The sequence below is a fragment of the Poecile atricapillus genome, chromosome 2 (assembly GCF_030490865.1).
Source record: "Poecile atricapillus isolate bPoeAtr1 chromosome 2, bPoeAtr1.hap1, whole genome shotgun sequence".
Classification (NCBI taxonomy): domain Eukaryota; kingdom Metazoa; phylum Chordata; class Aves; order Passeriformes; family Paridae; genus Poecile; species Poecile atricapillus.
Genome location: NC_081250.1, coordinates 153050760 through 153070951, shown reverse-complemented (window position 1 = coordinate 153070951; position 20192 = coordinate 153050760). Strand labels below are relative to the sequence as shown.

The following is a 20192-nucleotide window of genomic DNA, read 5'->3' as shown; positions in this document are numbered from 1 at the left end:
TTTTTAGATTTTTCCCATTTTTTTTAAGGATTTTTCCTTTTTCAAAATGATTTTTCCTGGTTTTTTTAGGACTTTTCTCACTTTTTTTTTTTTAGATTTTTTCCATTTTTCAAAGATTTTTTCCCATTTTATTTAAGGATTTTCCCCATTTTTTTTAAGACTTTCCCTTTTTTTCTTTTATGATTTCTCCTGGGTTTTTAGGACTTTTCCCACTTTTTTTCTTTTAGATTTTCCCCATTTTTTTAAGGATTTTTCCCATTTTTTTTATGACTTTCCCATTTTTTTTTTTCAGATTTTTCCTATCTTTTTTTAGGACTTTTCCCCATTTTTTTTTTTAGGATTTTCCCCATTTTTTCAGGATCTTTCCCATTTTTTTTTAAGGAAAACAACTCCAAGCTCCAATCCCAGGGATTTTTCCCGTTCCTTTATTAATTCCAGAAATAAAATCCCAATAAAATCCCGATAAAATCGCTGAAATTCCCGAGGTTTTCCAGAGGTTTTCCCGAGGTTTTCCAGAGGTTTTCCAGAGGTTTTTCCCGGTTTTTCCCTCACCTGGAGGCCAGGATTTCCTGGGAAGCCAAGCGGGAAAGGCTCCGGAATTCCAGCGGGAGGAGCCTCCTCCAGAAGCGCCGATCCCGCCCGAAAATCTGGGCTGGGAAGCGGGGAGAGCCTGAGGGGAAAAATCCGGGATTGGGATCCCAAATTCCTGAAAAATCCAATCCCAAAAATCCCAAATTCCCAAAAAAATCCAATCCCCAAAATCCCCAAATTCCCAAAAAATCCAATCCCAAAAATCCCCAAATTCCCAAAAAATTCAATCCCCAAATTCCCAAAAAATCCAATCCCAAAACTCCCCAAATTCCCAAAAAATCCAATCCCCAAAAATCCCCAAATTCCCAAAAAATCCAATCCCAAAATCCCCAAATTCCCAAAAATTCCAATCCCCAAAATTCCCAAATTCTCAAAAATTCCAATCCCAAAATCCCCAAATCCCCAAAAAATCCCCAAATTCCCAAAAAACCCAAATTCCCAAAAATTCCAATCCCAAAATTCCCAAATTCCCAAAAATTCCAATGCCAAAATCCCCAAATTCCCAAAAAATCCAATCCCAAAAATCCCCAAATTCCCAAAAAATCCCAATCCTGCCGAATTCCCAAAAATTCCCAATCCCAAAAATCCCCAATTCCCAAAAAATCCAATCCCAAAAATCCCCAAATTCTCAAAAAATCCAATCCCCAAAAATCCCCAAATTCCCAAAAAATCCAATCCCCAAAAATCCCCAAATTCCCAAAAAATCCAATCCCAAAAATCCCCAAATTTCCCAAAAAATCCAATCCCCAAAATCCCCAAATTCCCAAAAAATCCCCAAATTCCCAAAAATCCCCAATTCCCCAAAAAATCCAATCCCCAAATTCCTGAAAAATCCAATCCCCAAAAATCCCCAAATTCCCAAAAATACCAATCCCAAAAATCCCCAAATTCCCAAAAAATCCAATCCCCAAAAATCCCCAAATATCCAATCCCAAAAATCCCCAAATTCCCAAAAAATCCAATCCCAAAAATCCCCAAATTCCCAAAAAATCCAATCCCCAAAAATCCCCAAATTCCCGAAAAATCCAATCCCCAAAAACCCCAAATTCCCAAAAAATCCAATCCCAAAAATCCCCAAATTCCCAAAAAATCCAATCCCCAAATTCCCAAAAAATCCAATCCCAAAAATCCCCAAATTCCCAAAAAATCCAATCCCCAAATTCCCAAAAAATCCAATCCCAAAACTCCCCAAATCCCCAAAAAACCCAAATTCCCAAAAATTCCAATCCCAAAATTCCCAAATTCTCAAAAATTCCAATCCCAAAAATCCCAAATTCCCAAAAAATCCAATCCCAGATACCCCAAATTCCCAAAAAATCCCCAAATTCCCAAAAAATCCAATCCCCAAAAATCCCCAAATTCCCAAAAATCCCCAAATTCCCAAAAAATCCAATCCCCAAAAATCCCCAAATTCCCAAAAAATCCAATCCCAAAAATCCCCAAATTCCCAAAAAACCCCAAAACTCCTCAAATTCCCAAAAAATCCCGATAAAATCCTAAAATTCCACGTGGAATTTGGGAAAATTTGGGAAAATTTTTGGGAATCCTGGACTGGAATTTTGGTGATTTGGGAATTTTGGGATTGGATTCTGGAAATTTTGGGAATTCTGGGGTTGGATTTTGGGGAATTCTTGGGATTTGGATTTAGGAAATTTTAGGGAATTTGGGGGGAAAACTGGGGAATTCTGGAAAAATTTGGGAATTTTAAGGAAATTTGGCAGAAAATGGGGAAAAAATTGGGGAAAAATTTGGATTTTGGGAATTTGGGAATGAGGTTGGGAATCTGGGATTGGAAATTTGGGATTTTGGGAATCTGGGATTGGATTTTTGGGAATTTTTTGGGAATTCAGGATCGGATTTTTTTTGATTTGTGATTTTTTGGGAATCTGGGATTGGATTTTTAGGAATTTGGGATTGGATTTTTGGGAATTTGAGAATCTGTGATTGGATTTTTGGGACTTTGGAAATTTGGGATTGGATTTTTGGGAATTTGAGAATCTGGGATTGGATTTTTGGGAAGTTTCTTGGGAATTTTTTTGGGAATTTTTTGGGAATTCAGGATCAGATTTTTTTTGATTTGTGATTTTTTGGGAATCTGGGATTGGGAATTTGGGAATCCGGAATTGGATTTTTGGGAATTTTTTTTGGAATTTGGGATTGGATTTTTTTTTGATTTGTGATTTTTTGGGAATCTGGGATTGGATTTTTAGGAATTTGGGATTGGATTTTTGGGAATTTGGGAATCTGGGATTGGATTTTTGGGAATTTGAGAATCTGGGATTGGATTTTTGGGAAGTTTCTTGGGAATTTTTTGGGAATTCAGGATCAGATTTTTTTTGGATTTGTGATTTTTTTGGGAATCTGGGATTGGGAAATTTGGGATTTTGGGAATCTGGGATTGGATTTTTGGGAATTTTTTTTGGAATTTGGGATTGGATTTTTTTTGATTTGTGATTTTTTGGGAATCTGGGATTGGATTTTTAGGAATTTGGGATTGGATTTTTGGGATTTTGGGAATTTGGGATTGGATTTTTGGGAGGTTTCTTGGGAATTTTTTTTGGAATTTTCTGGGAATTCAGGATCAGATTTTTTTTGGATTTGTGATTTTTTGGGAATCTGGGATTGGATTTTTAGGAATTTGGGATTGGATTTTTGGGAATTTGAGAATCTGGGATTGGATTTTTGGGAAGTTTCTTGGGAATTTTCTTGGGAATTTTTTGGGAATTCAGGATCAGATTTTTTTTGGATTTGTGATTTTTTGGGAATCTGGGATTGGGAATTTGGGAATCTGGGAGTGGATTTTTGGGAATTTTTTTTTGGAATTTGGGATTGGATTTTTTTTTATTTGTGATTTTTTGGGAATCTGGGATTGGATTTTTGGGAATTTGGGAATTTGGGATTGTATTTTTGGGATTTTGGGAATTTGGGATTGGATTTTTGGGAATTTGAGAATCTGGGATTGGATTTTTGGGAAGTTTCTTGGGAATTTTTTTTGGAATTTTCTGGGAATTCAGGATCAGATTTTTTTTGGATTTGTGATTTTTTGGGAATCTGGGATTGGGAATTTGGGGTTTTGGGAATCTGGGATTGGGAAATTTGGGATTTTGGGAATCTGGGACTGGATTTTTGGGAACAACCCCTCACCAATTCCATGGAAAATCCTGGCCACGGCTCTTCCCGAAAATTCCTCCTCCGGATACGCCGCCAGGAATTTCCGGATCTCGGCTCGGATTTCTTCTTCCTGGTCCTTCAGCCAAAGGAAAATCGGGAATTCTCATCCAGAAATCCCCAAATTTCCTGGAAATTCCTCATTTATCCTCCCAAATCCCTGATTTTTCCCAGATTTCTCCAGAATTCCCCATTTTTTCCCTTAATTTTCCCAAAATTCCCTGATTTTTCCCCCTAAACCTCCCAAATTTCCCCAAAATTCCCCAGATTTTCCTAAAATTCCCCAATTTTCCCCCCAAATTTTCAGATTTTTCCCCCAAATCCCCCATTTTTCCCAAATCTTTTCCATTTTTACCAAAATCCCAATTTTTTCCCCTTAAACCTCCAAAATTTTCCCAGATTTTCCCAGAATTCCCTGATTTTCCCCCAAATCTTCCCAGATTTCCTTCCAATTCCCCCTTTCCCCCCAAAATTTTCCAAAATTCTCAATTTTCCCCCAGATTTTCCTAAAATTCCCCATTTTTTCCCAGATTTCCCTAAAATTCCCTGATTTCCCCCCCAAATCTCCCATTTTTCCCAAACTTTTCCCATTTTTCCCAAATTCCTTGATTTTCCCCAAATTTCCTTCCAATCCCTCCTTTTTTCCCCAAATTTTCCAATTTTTCCCACATTTTTTCCCAGATTTCCCTAAAATTCCCCAATTTTCCCTCCAAAATTTTCCAATTCTCCCCCAAATCCCCCATTTTTCCCAAATCTTTCCCATTTTTCCCAAAATCCCAATTTTTTCCCCCTAAACCTCCAAAATTTTGCCAAATTTTCCCAGAATTCCCTGATTTTCCCCCAAATCTTCCCAGATTTCCTTCCAATCCCCCCTTTTCCCCCAAAATTTTCCAAAATTCTCAATTTCTCCCCAGATTTTCCTAAAATACCCCATTTTTTCCCAGATTTCCCTAAAATTCCCCAATTTCCCCCCCAAATCTCCCATTTTTCCCAAACTTTTCCCATTTTTCCCAAATTTTTCCAAAATTCCTTGATTTTCCCCGAATTTCCTTCCAATTCCTCCTTTTTTCCCCAAATTTTCCAATTTTCCCATTTTTTCCCAGATTTCCCTAAAATTCCCCAATTTTCCCTCCAAAATTTTCCAGTTTTGCCCCAAATCCCCCATTTTTCCCAAATCTTTCCCATTTTTCCCAAAATCCCAATTTTTTTCCCCCTAAACCTCCAAAATTTTCCCAAATTTCCCCAGAATTCCCTGATTTTCCCCCAATTCTCCCCGAATTTCCTTCTAATCCCCCCTTTTTCCTCCAAATTCTCCAGAATTCCCAATTTTTTTCCCAGATTTTCCTAAAATTCCCCAATTTCCCCCCAATTTTTCCCCCAAATCCCCCATTTTTCCAAATTTTTCCCCCAAATCCCAATTTTTCCCCTTGAAATCCCAAAAATTTTCCCAAAATTCCCCGTTTTTCCCCCAGATTTCCCTAAAATTCCCCAATTTTCCCCCCCAAATTTACCAATTTTTCCCTCCAAAATTTTCCAATTTTTCCCCCAAATCCCCCATTTTCCCCAATTTTTTTCCATTTTTCCCAAAATTCTGATTTTTCCCCCAAAACTTCCCCAAATTTTTCCAAAATTCCCCAATTTTTTCCCAGATTTTCCTAAAATTCCCCAATTTTACCCCAAATTTTTTTCCAATCCCCCCTTTTTTCCCCAAATTTTCCAATTTTTCCCACATTTTTTCCCAGATTTCCCTAAAATTCCCCAGTTTTCCCTCCAAAATTTTCCAGTTTTGCCCCATATCCCCCATTTTTCCCAAATCTTTCCCATTTTTACCAAAATCCCAATTTTTTCCCCTTAAACCTCCAAAATTTTGCCAAATTTTCCCAGAATTCCCTGATTTTCCCTCAATTCTCCCCAAATTTCCTTCCAATCCCCCCTTTTCCTCCAAATTCTCCAAAATTCCCAATTTTTTCCCCAGATTTTCCTAAAATTCCCCATTTTTTCCCAGATTTCCCTAAAATTCCTCAATTTCCCCCCCAAATCTCCCATTTTTCCCAAACTTTTCCCATTTTTCCCAAATTTTTCCAAAATTCCTTGATTTTCCCCGAATTTCCTTCCAATTCCTCCTTTTTTCCCCAAATTTTCCAATTTTCCCCACATTTTTTCCCAGATTTCCCTAAAATTCCCCAATTTTCCCTCCAAAATTTTCCAGTTTTGCCCCATATCCCCCATTTTTCCCAAATCTTTCCCATTTTTCCCAAAATCCCACTTTTTTCCCCTAAACTTCCCTAAAATTTCCCATATTTTCCCAAAATTCCCAATTTTCCCCCAGATTTTCCTAAAATTTCCCATTTTCCCCCCAAATTTTCAGATTTTTCCTCAAAATTCCCCATTTTTCCCAAAATCCCAATTTTTTTCCCTTAAACCCCCAAAATTTCCCCAAATTTTCCCAGAATTCCCCAATTTTCATCCCAAATTTTCCCCCAAATCCCCAAATTTTTCCCAAATTCCCAGATTTTTCCCGGAATTCCCACTCACCGCGGGAATTCCCGGATTTTTTTCCTCCTCCTCCTCCTCGGATTCCGTCGGATCCCTCTGGAAATATTCCCGGATCAGCTCCCGGAGTCGGGAATTCTGCTCCAGCTCCGCCTCTTCCGGAGGCTCGGGAACGCAGCTCGGGATCGCCACGCTGGAATTTGGGAATTTCCCAGGAATTTTGGGAATTTTCCCAAGGAATTTGCCTCAGAAAACCCCAAAGATCCATCAGGAAATCCCAAAATTTGTCAGAAAACCCAAAATTCCTTGGAAAATCCCCAAAATTCCTCGGAAAAACCCCAAAAATCCATCAGGAAAATCCCCAAAATTCCTTGGAAAAACCCCAAAATTCCTTGGAAAATCCCCAAAATTCCTTCAGGAAATCCCCAAAATTCCTTAAGAAATCCCCAAAAATCCATTGGGAAATCCCAAAATTCCTTGGAAAAACCCCAAAATTCCTTGAAAAAAACCCAAATTCCTTGGAAAATCCCCAAAATTCTTTGGAAAATCCCCAAAATTCCTTGGAAAAACCCCAAAAATCCATTGGGGAATCCCAAAATTCCGTGGAAAAATCCCCAAAATTCCTTAAAAAATCCCAAAATTCCTTGGAAAATTAATTTCCCAATGAATTCTTTAGGATTTTCTGAGGAATTTTTGGGGCTTTTCCAAGGAATTTTTGGGATTTTCCAAAGGGATTTTTGGAGAGATTTTCCAAGGAATTTTGGGGAGATTTTCCATGGAATTTTGGGGGATTTTCCATGGATTTTTGGGGATATTTTCTATGGAATTTTGGGGAGATTTTCCATGGAATTTTGGAGGATTTTCCATGGAATTTTGGGGGGATTTTCCATGGAATTCTGGAGGGATTTTCCATGGATTTTTGAGGATGTTTTCAAAGAATTTTGGGGAGATTTTCCATGGAATTTTGGGGGATTTTCCATGGAATTTTGGGGAGATTTTCCATGGAATTCTGGAGGGATTTTCCATGGATTTTTGAGGATGTTTTCAAAGAATTTTGGGGAGATTTTAGTGGAATTTTGGGGAGATTTTCATGGAATTTTGGAGGGATTTTCCATAGAATTTAGGGAAGATTTTCCATGGAGTTTTGGGGAATTTTCCATGGAATTTTGGGGGATTTTCCATGGAATTTTGGGGAGATTTTCCATGGATTTTTGGGGATATTTTCTATGGAATTTTGGGGGATTTTCCATGGAATTTTGGGGAGATTTTTCATGGAATTTTGGGGAGATTTTCCATGGATTTTTGGGGATATTTTCTATGGAATTTTGGGGAGATTTTCCATGGAATTTTGGAGGATTTTCCATGGAATTTTGGGGAGATTTTCCATGGAATTCTGGAGGGATTTTCCATGGATTTTTGAGGATGTTTTCAAAGAATTTTGGGGAGATTTTCGTGGAATTTTGGGGAGATTTTAATGGAATTTTGGGGGGATTTTCCATAGAATTTAGGGAAGATTTTCCATGGAGTTTTGGGGAATTTTCCATGGAATTTTGGGGGATTATCCATGGAATTTTGGGGGATTTTCCATGGAATTTTGGGGAGATTTTCCATGGATTTTTGGGGATATTTTCTATGGAATTTTGGGGGATTTTCCAAGGTATTTGGGGGATTTTTCATGGAATTTTGGGAGGACTTTCCATAGAATTTTGGGGAGATTTTTCACGGAATTTTGGGGAGATTTCCATGGAATTTTGGGGGATTTTCCATGGAATTTTAGGGGGATTTTCCATGGATTTTTGAGGATGTTTTCAAAGAACTTTGGGGAGATTTTTGTGGAACTTTGGGGGGATTTTCCATAGAATTTAGGGGAGATTTTCCATGGAATTCTGGGGGTGGATTTTCCATGGAATTTTGGGAATTCCTCACCTCTGGAAGGCCCGGAAGCAGCGCTGGAGCCGCCGCAGCTCCGACTTTTCCCGGGAGAGCACTCGGGAATGCAGGAATTCACAGACGGAATCCAATTCCCGGGAATCCAGGTCTCCGTAGGCTCGGAAGAAGAAGGAGAATTCCTGGAATTCCACCTGGATCCCGGAGTTTTTTCCTGCTGGGATTTGGAGTTGGATTTGTTGGAATTCCCAGGGAATTTCTGGGATTTTTCCCAGAATTCCCAAGATCTTTCCCCACACAATTCCCAGAATTTTTCCCACTGAATTCCTGGAATTCTCGGGGCCTTTCTCAGAGGATTCCCCCAGAATTCCTGCTGGATTCCCATGGAATTCCCAGAATTTTTCCTGCTGGATTTCCCCTGAATTCCCAAGACCTTTCCCATTGGATTTCTCCAGAATTCCCACAGAATTCCCAGATTTTTCCCCACAAAAATCCCAGAATTTTTCTGGTTGGATTCACACGGAATTCCAGAAATTCCTTTCTCCTGAATTCCCATGGAATTCCCAGAACTTTTCCCACTGAATTCCCACAGAATTTCTGGGATTTTTCCAACAGAATTCCCACTTTTTTCCCCACTGGATTCCCACAGAATTCTGGAAAAATTTGGGAAAACTTGAGGAATTTGGGGTAAAAAATTGGGAATTCTGGAGACTTTAGGCTTAAAATTGGGGAATTCTGGAAAACTTTGGGGTAAAAATTGGGGAATTCTGGGGAAAATCAGGAAAAAAACAGGAATTCTGGGAAAAGTTGGAATAAAGTTAAGGAAATTCTGGAAAATTTGGGGGAATATTGGGGAATTCTGGGAAAAGTTGGGGGAAAAATTCCCACAAAATTCCCGCCAGATCCCATCAGAATTCCCACAAATTTTTCCCAAAACTTTTACCACAGAATTCCCAGAGTTTTCCCCACAGAATTCCCATTTTTTCCCCACTGTATTCCCACAGAATTCCCATTTTTTCCCTGCTCCATTCCCACAGAATTCCATTCTTTTTCCAGCCAAATTCCCACAAAATTCCCGCCAGATCCCCCAGAATTCCCACAAATTTTTCCCACTGGATTCCCAGAATTCCCAGAACTTTTCCCACAGAATTCCTGGAATTTTTCCCCGCTGGATTCCCAGAATTCCCGGCCTCACCTTTCCGGGATTCCCAGGGGATCCTCCTGAGGCTCTGGCGGAGCCTCCGGAATTCCCAGCCCATGGAATCACTCAGGGCCACGGCGTCGAATTCCAGGCATCCCGAAATTCCCAAACTTCCAGAGGGATCCTGAGCCAGGAGAAATCCCAAGGGGGGGCACCTGGATCGGGAAAATCCCAAAATTCCATCAAAATCTCCAGGATTTTCCCAGTTTTCCCCAAAAATTTCTCCTGAATTCCCCAATTTTTCCCACAATTCCTTCCCCAAGTTTTCCAGAATTCCCATTTTTTTTCCCCCCCACAATCTTCCAGAATTCCCCAGTTGTCCACAATTCCCAATTTTCCCCGTGGATTTCCCATTCTTTTCTCAAAATCCCCAAAATTTTCCCCAATTTTTCCCAGAATTCCCCAATTTTTACTCCAAATTTTCCCAGAATTCCCCAATTTTTCCCCCAAATTTTCCCAAAATTCCCCAATTTTTACCCCCACTTTCCCCAGAATTCCTCAATTTTTACCCCAAGTTCTCCTGGAATTCCCCAATTTTTCCCAAATTTCCCCAGAATTCCTCAATTTTTAACCCGAATTCCCCATTTTTTTACTCCAAATTCTTCCAGAATTCCCAGATTTTCACCCAAATTTCCCTGAATTCCCCAATTTTTACCCCAAATTCCTCAAGTTTTTCCAAATTTTTTCAGAATTCCCTGTTTTTTCTCACAAATTTTCCCAAAATTCCTGTTTTTCCCCATGTTTCCACAGAATTCCTCAATTTTCACCCCAAATTTTCCCAGAATTCCCCATTTTTTCTCTCAAACTTTCCCAGAATTCCTCAATTTTCACTCCAAAATTTTCCAGAATTCCTGTTTTTCCCTGATTTTTCCCAGATTTCCCCAATTTTCCTCAAGTTTTCCAAATTCCCCATTTTTTACTCCAACTTTTCCCAGATTTCCTCAATTTTGACTCAAAATTTTCCCAGAATTCCCCAATTTTGACCCAAGTTTCCCTGAATTCCCCAGTTTTTACCCCAAATTCCTCAAGTTTTCCCAATTTTCCCTTGAATTCCTCAATTTTCACTCCAAAATTTTCCAGAATTCCTGTTTTTCCCCAAGTTTTCCCAGATTTCCCCAATTTTCCCCAAATTTCCCATAATTCCCCATTTTTTACTCCAACTTTTCCCAGAATTCCTCAATTTTAACTCAAAATTTTCCCAGAATTCCCAAATTTTGACCCCAAATTCCCCAATTTTACTCCAATTTTCCCCAGAATTCCCCAATTTTGACCCAAATTTCCCTGAATTCCCCAGTTTTTACCCCAAATCCCTCAAGTTTTCCCAAATTTTCCCAGAATTCCTCATTTTTTCTGCCAAATTTTCCCAGAATTCTTGTTTTTCCCCAAGTTTTCCCAGAATTCCCCATTTTAACCCCAAATTTTCCCCAGAATTCCCCAATTTTTACCCCAAATTCTCCCAGAATTCCACAATTTTTACCCCAAATTCCTCAAGTTTTCCCAAATTTTCCCAGAATTCCTCAATTTTCACCATAAAATTTTCCCAAAATTCCTGTTTTTCCCCAAGTTTTCCCAGATTTCCCCAATTTTCCCCAAATTTCCCATAATTCCCCAATTTTTACTCCAACTTTTCCCAGAATTCCTCAATTTTTACTCAAAATTTTCCCAGAATTCCCAAATTTTGACCCCAAATTCCCCAATTTTACTCCAATTTTCCCCAGAATTCCCCAATTTTGACCCAAATTTCCCTGAATTCCCCAGTTTTTACCCCAAATCCCTCAAGTTTTCCCAAATTTTCCCAGAATTCCTAAATTTTTACCCCCAATTTTCCCAATTTCCCCCAAATTTCCCTGAATTCCTCAAGTTTCACCCCAAGTTTTCCCAGAATTCCCCAATTTTAACCCCAAATTTTCCCCAGAATTCCCCAATTTTTACCCCAAATTCTCCCAGAATTCCACAATTTTTACCCTAAATTCCTCAAGTTTTCCCAAATTTTCCCAGAATTCCTCAATTTTCACCATAAAATTTTCCCAAAATTCCTGTTTTTCCCCAAGTTTTCCCATAATTCCCCAATTTTCCCCAAATTTCCCATAATTCCCCAATTTTTACTCCAACTTTTCCCAGAATTCCTCAATTTTAACTCAAAATTTTCCCAGAATTCCCAAATTTTGACCCCAAATTCCCCAATTTTACTCCAATTTTCCCCAGAATTCCCCAATTTTGACCCAAATTTCCCTGAATTCCCCAGTTTTTACCCCAAATTCCTCAAGTTTTCCCAAATTTTCCCAGAATTCCTAAATTTTTACCCCAAATTTTCCCAATTTCCCCCAAATTTCCTTGAATTCCCCAAGTTTCACCCCAATTTTTCCCAGAATTCCCCAATTTTCCCCCAAATTTTCCAGAATTCCCCAATTTTTACTCCAAATTCTTTCCAGAATTCCCCAATTTTCCCCAGAACTCCCCAATTTTGATCCCAGTTTTCCAGAATTCCTCAATTTTTACCCCAAATTCTCCCAGAATTCCCCGTTTTTAACCCCAAATTCCTCAAGTTTTCCCAATTTTTCCCAGAATTCCTCAATTTTAACCCCAAATTTTTCCAGGATTCCAGTTTTTCCCTGATTTCCCCCAAATTTCCCCAAATTCCCCCATTTTTACTCCAATTTTTCCCAGAATTCCTCAATTTCAACCTAAATTTTGCCAGAATTCCCCAATTTTTACTCCAACTTTTCCCAGAATGTCTCAATTTTTCTGATTTTTCCCAAATTCCCCCATTTTTACACCAATTTTTCCCAGAATTCCTCAATTTCAACCTAAATTTTCCCAGAATTCCCCAATTTTTACTCCAACTTTTCCCAGAATGTCTCAATTTTTCTGATTTTTCCCAGATTTCTCCAATTTTTACCCAAATTTTCCCAGAATTCCCCAATTTTTACTCCAACTTTTCCCAGAATGTCTCAATTTTTCCCAGATTTCTCCGATTTTTACCCAAATTTTCCCAGAATTCCCCAATTTTCCCCCGATTTTTCCCATTTCCCCCCAGATTTCCCCATTCCCCCCCAATTCCTGCCGGATTTTCCCCCAAATCCCTCCAAATTCTCCCAAAATTTCGCAGAATCCCCCAATTTTTCCCTGTTTCCTGCCCCAAAACCCCCAGGAATTCCGGGAATTCCGGGAATTCTCACCCCCGCGCCGCTTCCCGGAGCGCCGCCGTGGAATTCCCGGGAAATCGGATCCGGCAGCGGGAACGGACCGAGGGGAAAAGCTCCAGGAATTTCTTGGGATGGAGCTCCAGGAGGCACAGGAGGGTCTCGATCCCTGCGGGAAAAGTGGGAATTCTGGGGAAAAATTGGGAAAAATGGGGGGATTTGGGAAGAGAATTGGGTAAAAATTGGAGATTTGGGGAAAATTGGGGGAAAATTGGGAAAAAACTGGGAAAAATGGGGAAAATTTGGAAAAAAATGAAGGGATTTGGGAAAAAAATTGGGGGAATTTGGGAATAAATGAGAATTCTGGAAAAATTGGGGAATTTGGGAAAAGAATTTGGGAGAATTGGGAAAAATTGGGGAGAAATTGGGGAAAAATTGAGAAAAATAAAGGGATGTGGGAAAAAATTGGGGGAATTTGGGGGAAAATGGGATTTGGGAAGAGAATTTGGGAAAATTGTGGAGATTTTGGGGAAATTTGGGGAAAACTTGGGAGATTTGGGGGGAATTGGGAAGAGAATTTGGGAAAATTTGAGAAAATTGAGCAGAAATTGGGGAAAAATTGGGAAAAATGAAGGGATTTGGGAAAAAAATTGAAGGAATTTGGGAATAAATGAGAATTCTGGAAAAATTGGGGAATTTGGGAAAAGAATTTGGGAAAATTGGGAAAAATTGGGAAAATTGGGGAGAAATTGGGGAAAAATGAAGGGATGTGGGAAAAAATTGGGGGAATTTGGGGGAAAATGGAGGGATTTGGGAAGAGAATTTGGGAAAATTGGGGAGATTTTGGGGAAATTTGGGGAAAACTTGGGAGATTTGGGGGGAATTGGGAAGAGAATTTGGGAAAATTTGAGAAAATTGAGCAGAAATTGGGGAAAAATTGGGAAAAATGAAGGGATTTGGGAAAAAAATTGAAGGAATTTGGGAATAAATGAGAATTCTGGAAAAATTGGGGAATTTGGGAAAAGAATTTGGGAGAATTGGGAAAAGTTGGGGAGAAATTGGGGAAAAATTGGGAAAAATAAAGCGATTTGGGAAAATATTGGGGGAATTTGGGGGAAAATGGGAAATGCTGGGAAAAATAGGGAGTTTTGGGAAGAGAATTTGGGAAAATTGGGGAGAAATTGGGGAGATTTGGGGGGAATTTGGGGAGAATTTGGAAGATCTGGGGAAAAATTGGGGAAAAATGGGGAAAAATTAGAAAAAAATGAAGGGATTTAGGAAAAAATGGGGGAATTTGGGAATAAATGAGAATTCTGGAAAAATTGGGGAATTTGACAAAAGAATTTGGGAAAATGGGGAGAAATTGGGAAAATTGGGGAGAAATTGGGGAAAAATGAAGGGATGTGGGAAAAAATTGGGGGAATTTGGGGGAAAATGGAGGGATTTGGGAAGAGAATTTGGGAAAATTGGGGAGATTTTGGGGAAATTTGGGGAAAACTTGGGAGATTTGGGGGGAATTGGGAAGAGAATTTGGGAAAATTTGAGAAAATTTGGCAGAAATTGGGGAAAAATTGGGAAAAATGAAGGGATTTGGGAAAAAATGGGGGAATTTGGGAAAAAATGAGAATTCTGGAAAAATTGGGGAATTTGACAAAAGAATTTGGGAAAATTGGGGAGAAATTGGGGAGGAATTGGGAAATCTGGGGAATTTGGCAGAATTTGGGGAAAAATGGGGAATTTGACAAAACAATTTTGGAAAATTGTGGAAAAATTGTGGAAAATTTGGGGGAAAAAGTGGAAAAAATTACGGGATTTTAGGTAAAAATTGAGGAATTCTGGGAAAATTTGGGAAAAATGGGGAGATTGAAAGGAAAATTGGGGGATTTTGAGGAATAAAATTGGAAAAAATTGGGGAAATTGGGGGAGAAACTGGAAAATCTCAAGGAAATTTTGAGTATTTGGGAAACTCCCTGAACACTAAAGAAAAAATTGGAGAATTTTGGGAAACCTGGGGAAAAATTTGGGAAGAAATTGCAGAAAATTTAGGAATTTCAAGGAAATTTGTGAGCCAAGCAGGAAAAAATTAGGAAAAAATTGGATTTTGGGGATCTGGGACTGGAATTTTAGGAGTTGATTCTCAATTTTTCACCTTCTTCCCGAAGATCCAAGGTTTCCACCAATTCCTGGATGGGGATGCAGCGCTCGTGGCCGCGGCAGATCCGGGGATTTTTTGGGAATTCCGGGGTTTCCTGTGGGGAAAAAAAATCTTCAAAATTCCAACATTTCCTTCATTTCAAATTCCCAATTTTTTTGTTGTGTTTAATGGGATTCAAACCTTGGAGTTTTCCTGGTTTTTTCCATGGATTTCCAGGCATTTACAAGGAGCAAAAACCCTTTGGATCAAGATCTTGACAGCCAAAAAATCCACGGAATTCTCATGGATGTGGCGGCGTAATTCCAGGAGATCCTGACCCTGGGGGGTGGGGGATAAAAGAGGAAATTAATGGAAAAATCAACATTTTGGGAATTTCTCCCCCAAAATTTGGACCAAATTCCTCAAAATTCTCCCCAAACCAAATTTCCTCCCAATTTTTCCCAGAATTTTACAATTTTTTCCTGAATTCCCCATTTTTTTTCTACCAGATTCTCCCCAAATTTCCTTGAAATCCCCTCATTTTTCCCAAGTTTTCACACTTATTCCCCAATTTTTTTTCCCCAAATGTTTCCTAGAACCCCCAAATTTTTCCGGAATTCCCAAATTTCCCCCTCAATTCCCCAAATTTCCTTGAAATTCCCTCATTTCCCTGGACTTTTCCAGAATTCCCCAATTTCTCTGCAAATTTTGATTTTTCCCATTTATGCCTCAAACTCACCAATTCTCCTTGAAATCTCAGTTCTCCCAATTTCCCAGAATTCCCCAATCTTTTCTATAAATTTTTCCCAGAATTCCCCAATTTTGTCCAAATTTCCTTCCCCAAATTCTCCCAGAATTCCCCAATTTTTTCCTTAAATTTTCCAGAATTCCCCAATTTTTCTTAAAATCTCCCAGAATTCCTCAAGTTCCCCCTTAAATTTTCCCAGAATTCCCCATTTTTTTCCTTAGATTTTCCCAGAATCCCCCATTTTTCCTAGAATTCCCTATTTTTTCCCTCAAATTTTCCCAGAATTCCCCAATTTTTTCCTCAAATTTCCCCCAAAATTCCCCAATTTTCCCCCCAAATTTCCCCAAAAATTCCCCCAAAAATTCCCCAATTTTTTCCTCAAATTTTCCCAGAATTCCCCAATTTTTTCCTTAAATTTTCCCAAAATTCCCCATTTTTTGCCCAGAATCCCCCATTTTTTCCCAGAATCCCCCATTTTCCCCAGAATTCCCCAATTTTCTCCCCCAAATTTCCTTATTTTTTCCTCAAATTTTCCCAGATTTCCCCAATTTTTGCCCCAAATAATTTTCCAAAAAACTCCCAAATTTTTCCCCCAAACGTCACCAGAAATTCCAATTTTTTTCCCAAATTTCCCCAAAAATTCCCCAATTTTTTCCCCATATTTCCCCAAAAATTTCCCTATTTTTTCTCAAATTTTCTCAAAATTCCGCATTTTTTTTCCCAGAATCCTCCATTTTTTTCCCAGAATTCTCCATTTTCTTCCAGAATCCCCCATCTTCCCCAGAATTCCCCAATTTTCTCCCCAAAATTTCCGTATTTTTTCCTCAAATTTTCCCAGATTTCCCCAATTTTTGCCCCAAATAATTTCCCAAAAAATTCCCAAATTTTTAAATTAAATTTCCCCAAAAATTCCACAATTTTTTCCCCAAATTTCCCGAATTTTTTCCTCAAATTTTCCCAGAATTCCTCAATTTTTTCCCTAAATTTCCCCAAAAATTCCTGCATTTTTTCCTTAAATTTTCCCAGAATTCCCCAATTTTTCCCCCAAATTTCCCCAAAAATTCCCGCGTTTTTTCCTTAAATTTTCTCAAAATTCCCCATTTTTTGCCCAGAATCCCCCATTTTTTCCCAGAATCCCCCATTTTCCCCAGAATTCCCCAATTTTCTCCCCCAAATTTCCTTATTTTTTCCTCAAATATTCCCAGATTTCCCCAATTTTTGCCCCAAATAATTTCCCAAAAAATTCCCAAATTTTTAAATTAAATTTCCCCAAAAATTCCACAATTTTTTCCCCAAATTTCCCGAATTTTTTCCTCAAATTTTCCCAGAATTCCTCAATTTTTTCCCTAAATTTCCCCAAAAATTCCCGCATTTTTTCCTTAAATTTTCCCAGAATTCCACAATTTTTTCCTCAAATTTTCCCAGAATTCCACAATTTTTTCCTCAAATTTTCTCAAAATTCCCCATTTTTTGCCCAGAATCCCCCATTTTTTGCCCAGAATCCTCCATTTTCCCTCAGAATTCCCCAATTTTCTCCCCCAAATTTCCTTATTTTTTCCTCAAATATTCCCAGAATTCCCCAATTTTTGCCCCAAATAATTTCCCAAAAAATTCCCAAATTTTTAAATTAAATTTCCCCAAAAATTCCACAATTTTTTCCCCAAATTTCCCGATTTTTTTCCTCAAATTTTCCCAGAATTCCTCAATTTTTTCCCTAAATTTCCCCAAAAATTCCCGCATTTTTTCCTTAAATTTTCCCAGAATTCCACAATTTTTTCCTCAAATTTTCCCAGAATTCCAGAATTTTTTCCTCAAATTTTCTCAGAATTCCCCATTTTTTGCCCAGAATCCCCCATTTTTTGCCCAGAATCCTCCATTTTCCTTCAGAATTCCCTGATTTTTTCCCAGAATTCCCAATTTTCCCCCCAGAATTCCCCATTTCCCCCCAGAATTCCCACCTGTGGCTCCAGGAACAGGTGGCACCGGGCGGGATTTCCGTCCCTTCCGGCTCTCCCGATTTCCTGCACGTAGCTCTCCAGATTCCCGGGAATGTTGTAATGAACAATTCCCCGGATATCGGATTTATCCAACCCCATCCCGAAGGAAATCGTGGCACAAAGGATCTGGATCCGGTTTTCCATGAAATCCCGTTGGATTTTCCGCCGTTCCCGGGGTGCCAACCCAGCGTGGTACGCGGCCGAGACCCAAAATTCCTGATTTTTCCCTAAGCAAAACATAGAATTCCAATGCTTTTTGTGAATTTTCCCAAAATTCCTCATTTTTTCCCAAAGTTCTCCTGTTTCCCTCAAATTTTTTCCCAAAATTCCCCCATTTTTCCTCACATTTTCCCAGAATTCCCCCATTTTTCCCATTTATTCCTCAAATTCCCCAAATTTTTGCGCAGACTTTCTTAAAATTTTCCATTTCTCCCCCAAATCTTTCCAGAATTCCTGTTTTTCCCACATTTTTCCCATTTTATGCCTCAAATCCCCCATTTCCCTCCAACTCCCCCCAGATTCCCCCCAAATTCCCACTTTTCTCCCAGACTTTTCCTTTTTCCCCCCAAATTTTCTCCAAATCCCAGAAATTTCCCCATTTTTACCCCAAATCCCAGAAATTCCCTTTCATTCCAAATTTTTCCCCAAATTTCCTTCAAATCCCCCATTTTCCTTAAATTTTCCCAAAATTTCCCAATTTTCTCCCAAATTTTTTCCCATTTTATGCCTCAAAATCCCCAAATTTCTCCCAGATTTTTCCATTTTCCCCCCAAATCTCCCCATTTTTCCTCCAAATCCCAGAAATTCCCTTTCATTCCCAATTTTTCCCCAAATTTCCTTCAAATCCCCCATTTTCCTTCAATTTTTCCAAAATTTCCCAATTTTCTCCCCTAATTTTCCCATTTTACTCCTCAAATTCCCAATTCCCTCCCAGACTTTTCCCTTTTCCCCCCAAATTTTCTCCAAATCCCAGAAATTTCCTCCAAATTTCCCCATTTTTACCCCAAATCCCAGAAATCCCCTTTCATTCCCAATTTTCCCCCAAATTCCTTGAAATCCCCCCATTTTCCATAAATTTTCCCAAAATTTCCCCATTTTTAGCCCAAATTTTTTCCATTTTACTCCTCAAATTCCCCATTTCCCCAAATTTCCTCCCAGATTTTTCCATTTCCCCCCAAATTTTCTCTAAACCTCCCACTTTTACCCCAAATTCTCCCCAAATCTCCCCATTTTTACCCCAAATCCCAGAATTTCCCTTTCATTCCAAATTTTCCCCTAAATTCCTTGAAATCCCCCCATTTTCCTTAAATTTTCCCAAAATTTCCCAATTTTCTCCCCTAATTTCCCCGTTTTACTCATCAAATACCCAATTCCCTCCCAGATTTTTCCCTTTTCCCCCCAGATTTCCCCCAAATCCCAGAAGTTTCCTCCAAATCTCCCCATTTTTACCCCAAATCCCAGAAATCCCCTTTCATTCCCAATTTTCCCCCCAAATTCCTTTAAAATCCCCCCCATTTTCCTTAAATTTTCCCAGATTTTTCCCCCAAATTTTCCCATTTTACTCCTCAATTTCCCCAATTCCCAGACTGGAATTTCACCCCAATCCCAGCCTGGATTTTTCCCACCTTTCCTTTGTTTTTTCCCGGTGTTTTCCGGGTGTTGTGGGGGCGGAATTCCCGGGAATTCCCGGCGGATCAGCGCCGCCAGCCGCTCGCTCTCCTCCCGGCGCGTGCAGTAAACGATGGCGGAATCCGCGGAGCCGAAATTCCGCCCTCGGAGCAGCCGCAGCAGCGCCTGGCAACGGGAAACGGGATTGGAACGGGAAAATCTGGAGTTTTTGTCCCATGAAAATGGAAAAAAAAAATGGGGAATTTGGGCCAAAAAAATAGGATTTTTTTTGGTATAAAAATGGGGAATTGGTTCCAAAAAATCGGGATTTTTTTTTCCGTAAAAATGGGAAATTTGTCCTAAAAAAATCCAACTTTTTTTCCCCATAAAAATGGGGGAATTGTGCCAAGAAATTGGGAATTTTTACATATAAAAATGGGGAATTTATGCCAAAAAATTCAACTTTTTTTTTTTCCCATAAAAATGGGGTTTTATGGCAGAAAAATGTGGCATTTGTCCCAAAAAAAAGGGAATTTTTTCATATAAAAATGTGGCATTTGTCCCAAAAAATCAGGATTTTTCTCATACAAAAATGGGAAAAAAAATGGGAAAAATGGCTCTAAAAAACTGGGAATTTTTTTCTCATAAAAATGGGACTTTCAGGCAAAAAAAGTGGAATTTGTCCCAAAAAACTGGGATATTTTTCATATAAAAATGGGGAATTGGTTCCAAAAAATCAGGATTTTTTTTTTCCATAAAAATGGGGAATTTCTCCCAAAAATGCAACTTTTTTTTTCCCCATGAAAATGGGGGATTTGTGCCAAAAATTTGGGATTTTTTTTCCCAAAAAAAAGGGATTTTATGGCAAAAAAATCTGGAATTTGACCTCAAAAACTGGGATTTTTTTGGTAGAAAAACAGGGAATTTGTGACAAAAAAATGGGATTTTTTTTCCTATTAAAATGAGGAATTTGTGCCAAAAAATTGGGAATTTTTCTCATATAAAAATGGGGAATTTGTCCCAAAAAATGGGGATTTTTCTCATATAAAATTGGGGAATTTGTACCAAAAAACTGGGATTTTTTTTCCCTATAAAAATGGGGTTTTAGGGCAAAAAAAAGGGAATTTGTAAAAAAAAAATGGGGAATTGGTCCAAAAAAATTGGGATATTTTTTCCCATATATATGGGGAATTTGTCCTAAAAAAGTGATAAATTTTTCCCC

General features: G+C 38.7%; 1 protein-coding gene across 1 annotated transcript in view; it reads right to left on the bottom strand.

Moving 5' to 3' along the window:
• Positions 1-339: 339 nt before the first annotated feature.
• The window catches only part of RECQL4 (RecQ like helicase 4), a 29051-nt gene continuing 9198 nt past the window's right edge, over positions 340-20192 (bottom strand). The window contains exons 11-20 of the mRNA XM_058830028.1: positions 18988-19156; positions 17324-17589; positions 14819-14956; positions 14633-14732; positions 12520-12652; positions 9335-9495; positions 8179-8356; positions 6295-6351; positions 3736-3838; positions 340-670 (exon numbers count right to left, since the gene is read on the bottom strand). Coding sequence (XP_058686011.1) covers positions 377-670; positions 3736-3838; positions 6295-6351; positions 8179-8356; positions 9335-9495; positions 12520-12652; positions 14633-14732; positions 14819-14956; positions 17324-17589; positions 18988-19156 — 1599 coding nt within the window. The 3' untranslated portion in view covers positions 340-376. The remainder of the gene's footprint in view (positions 671-3735; positions 3839-6294; positions 6352-8178; positions 8357-9334; positions 9496-12519; positions 12653-14632; positions 14733-14818; positions 14957-17323; positions 17590-18987; positions 19157-20192) is intronic.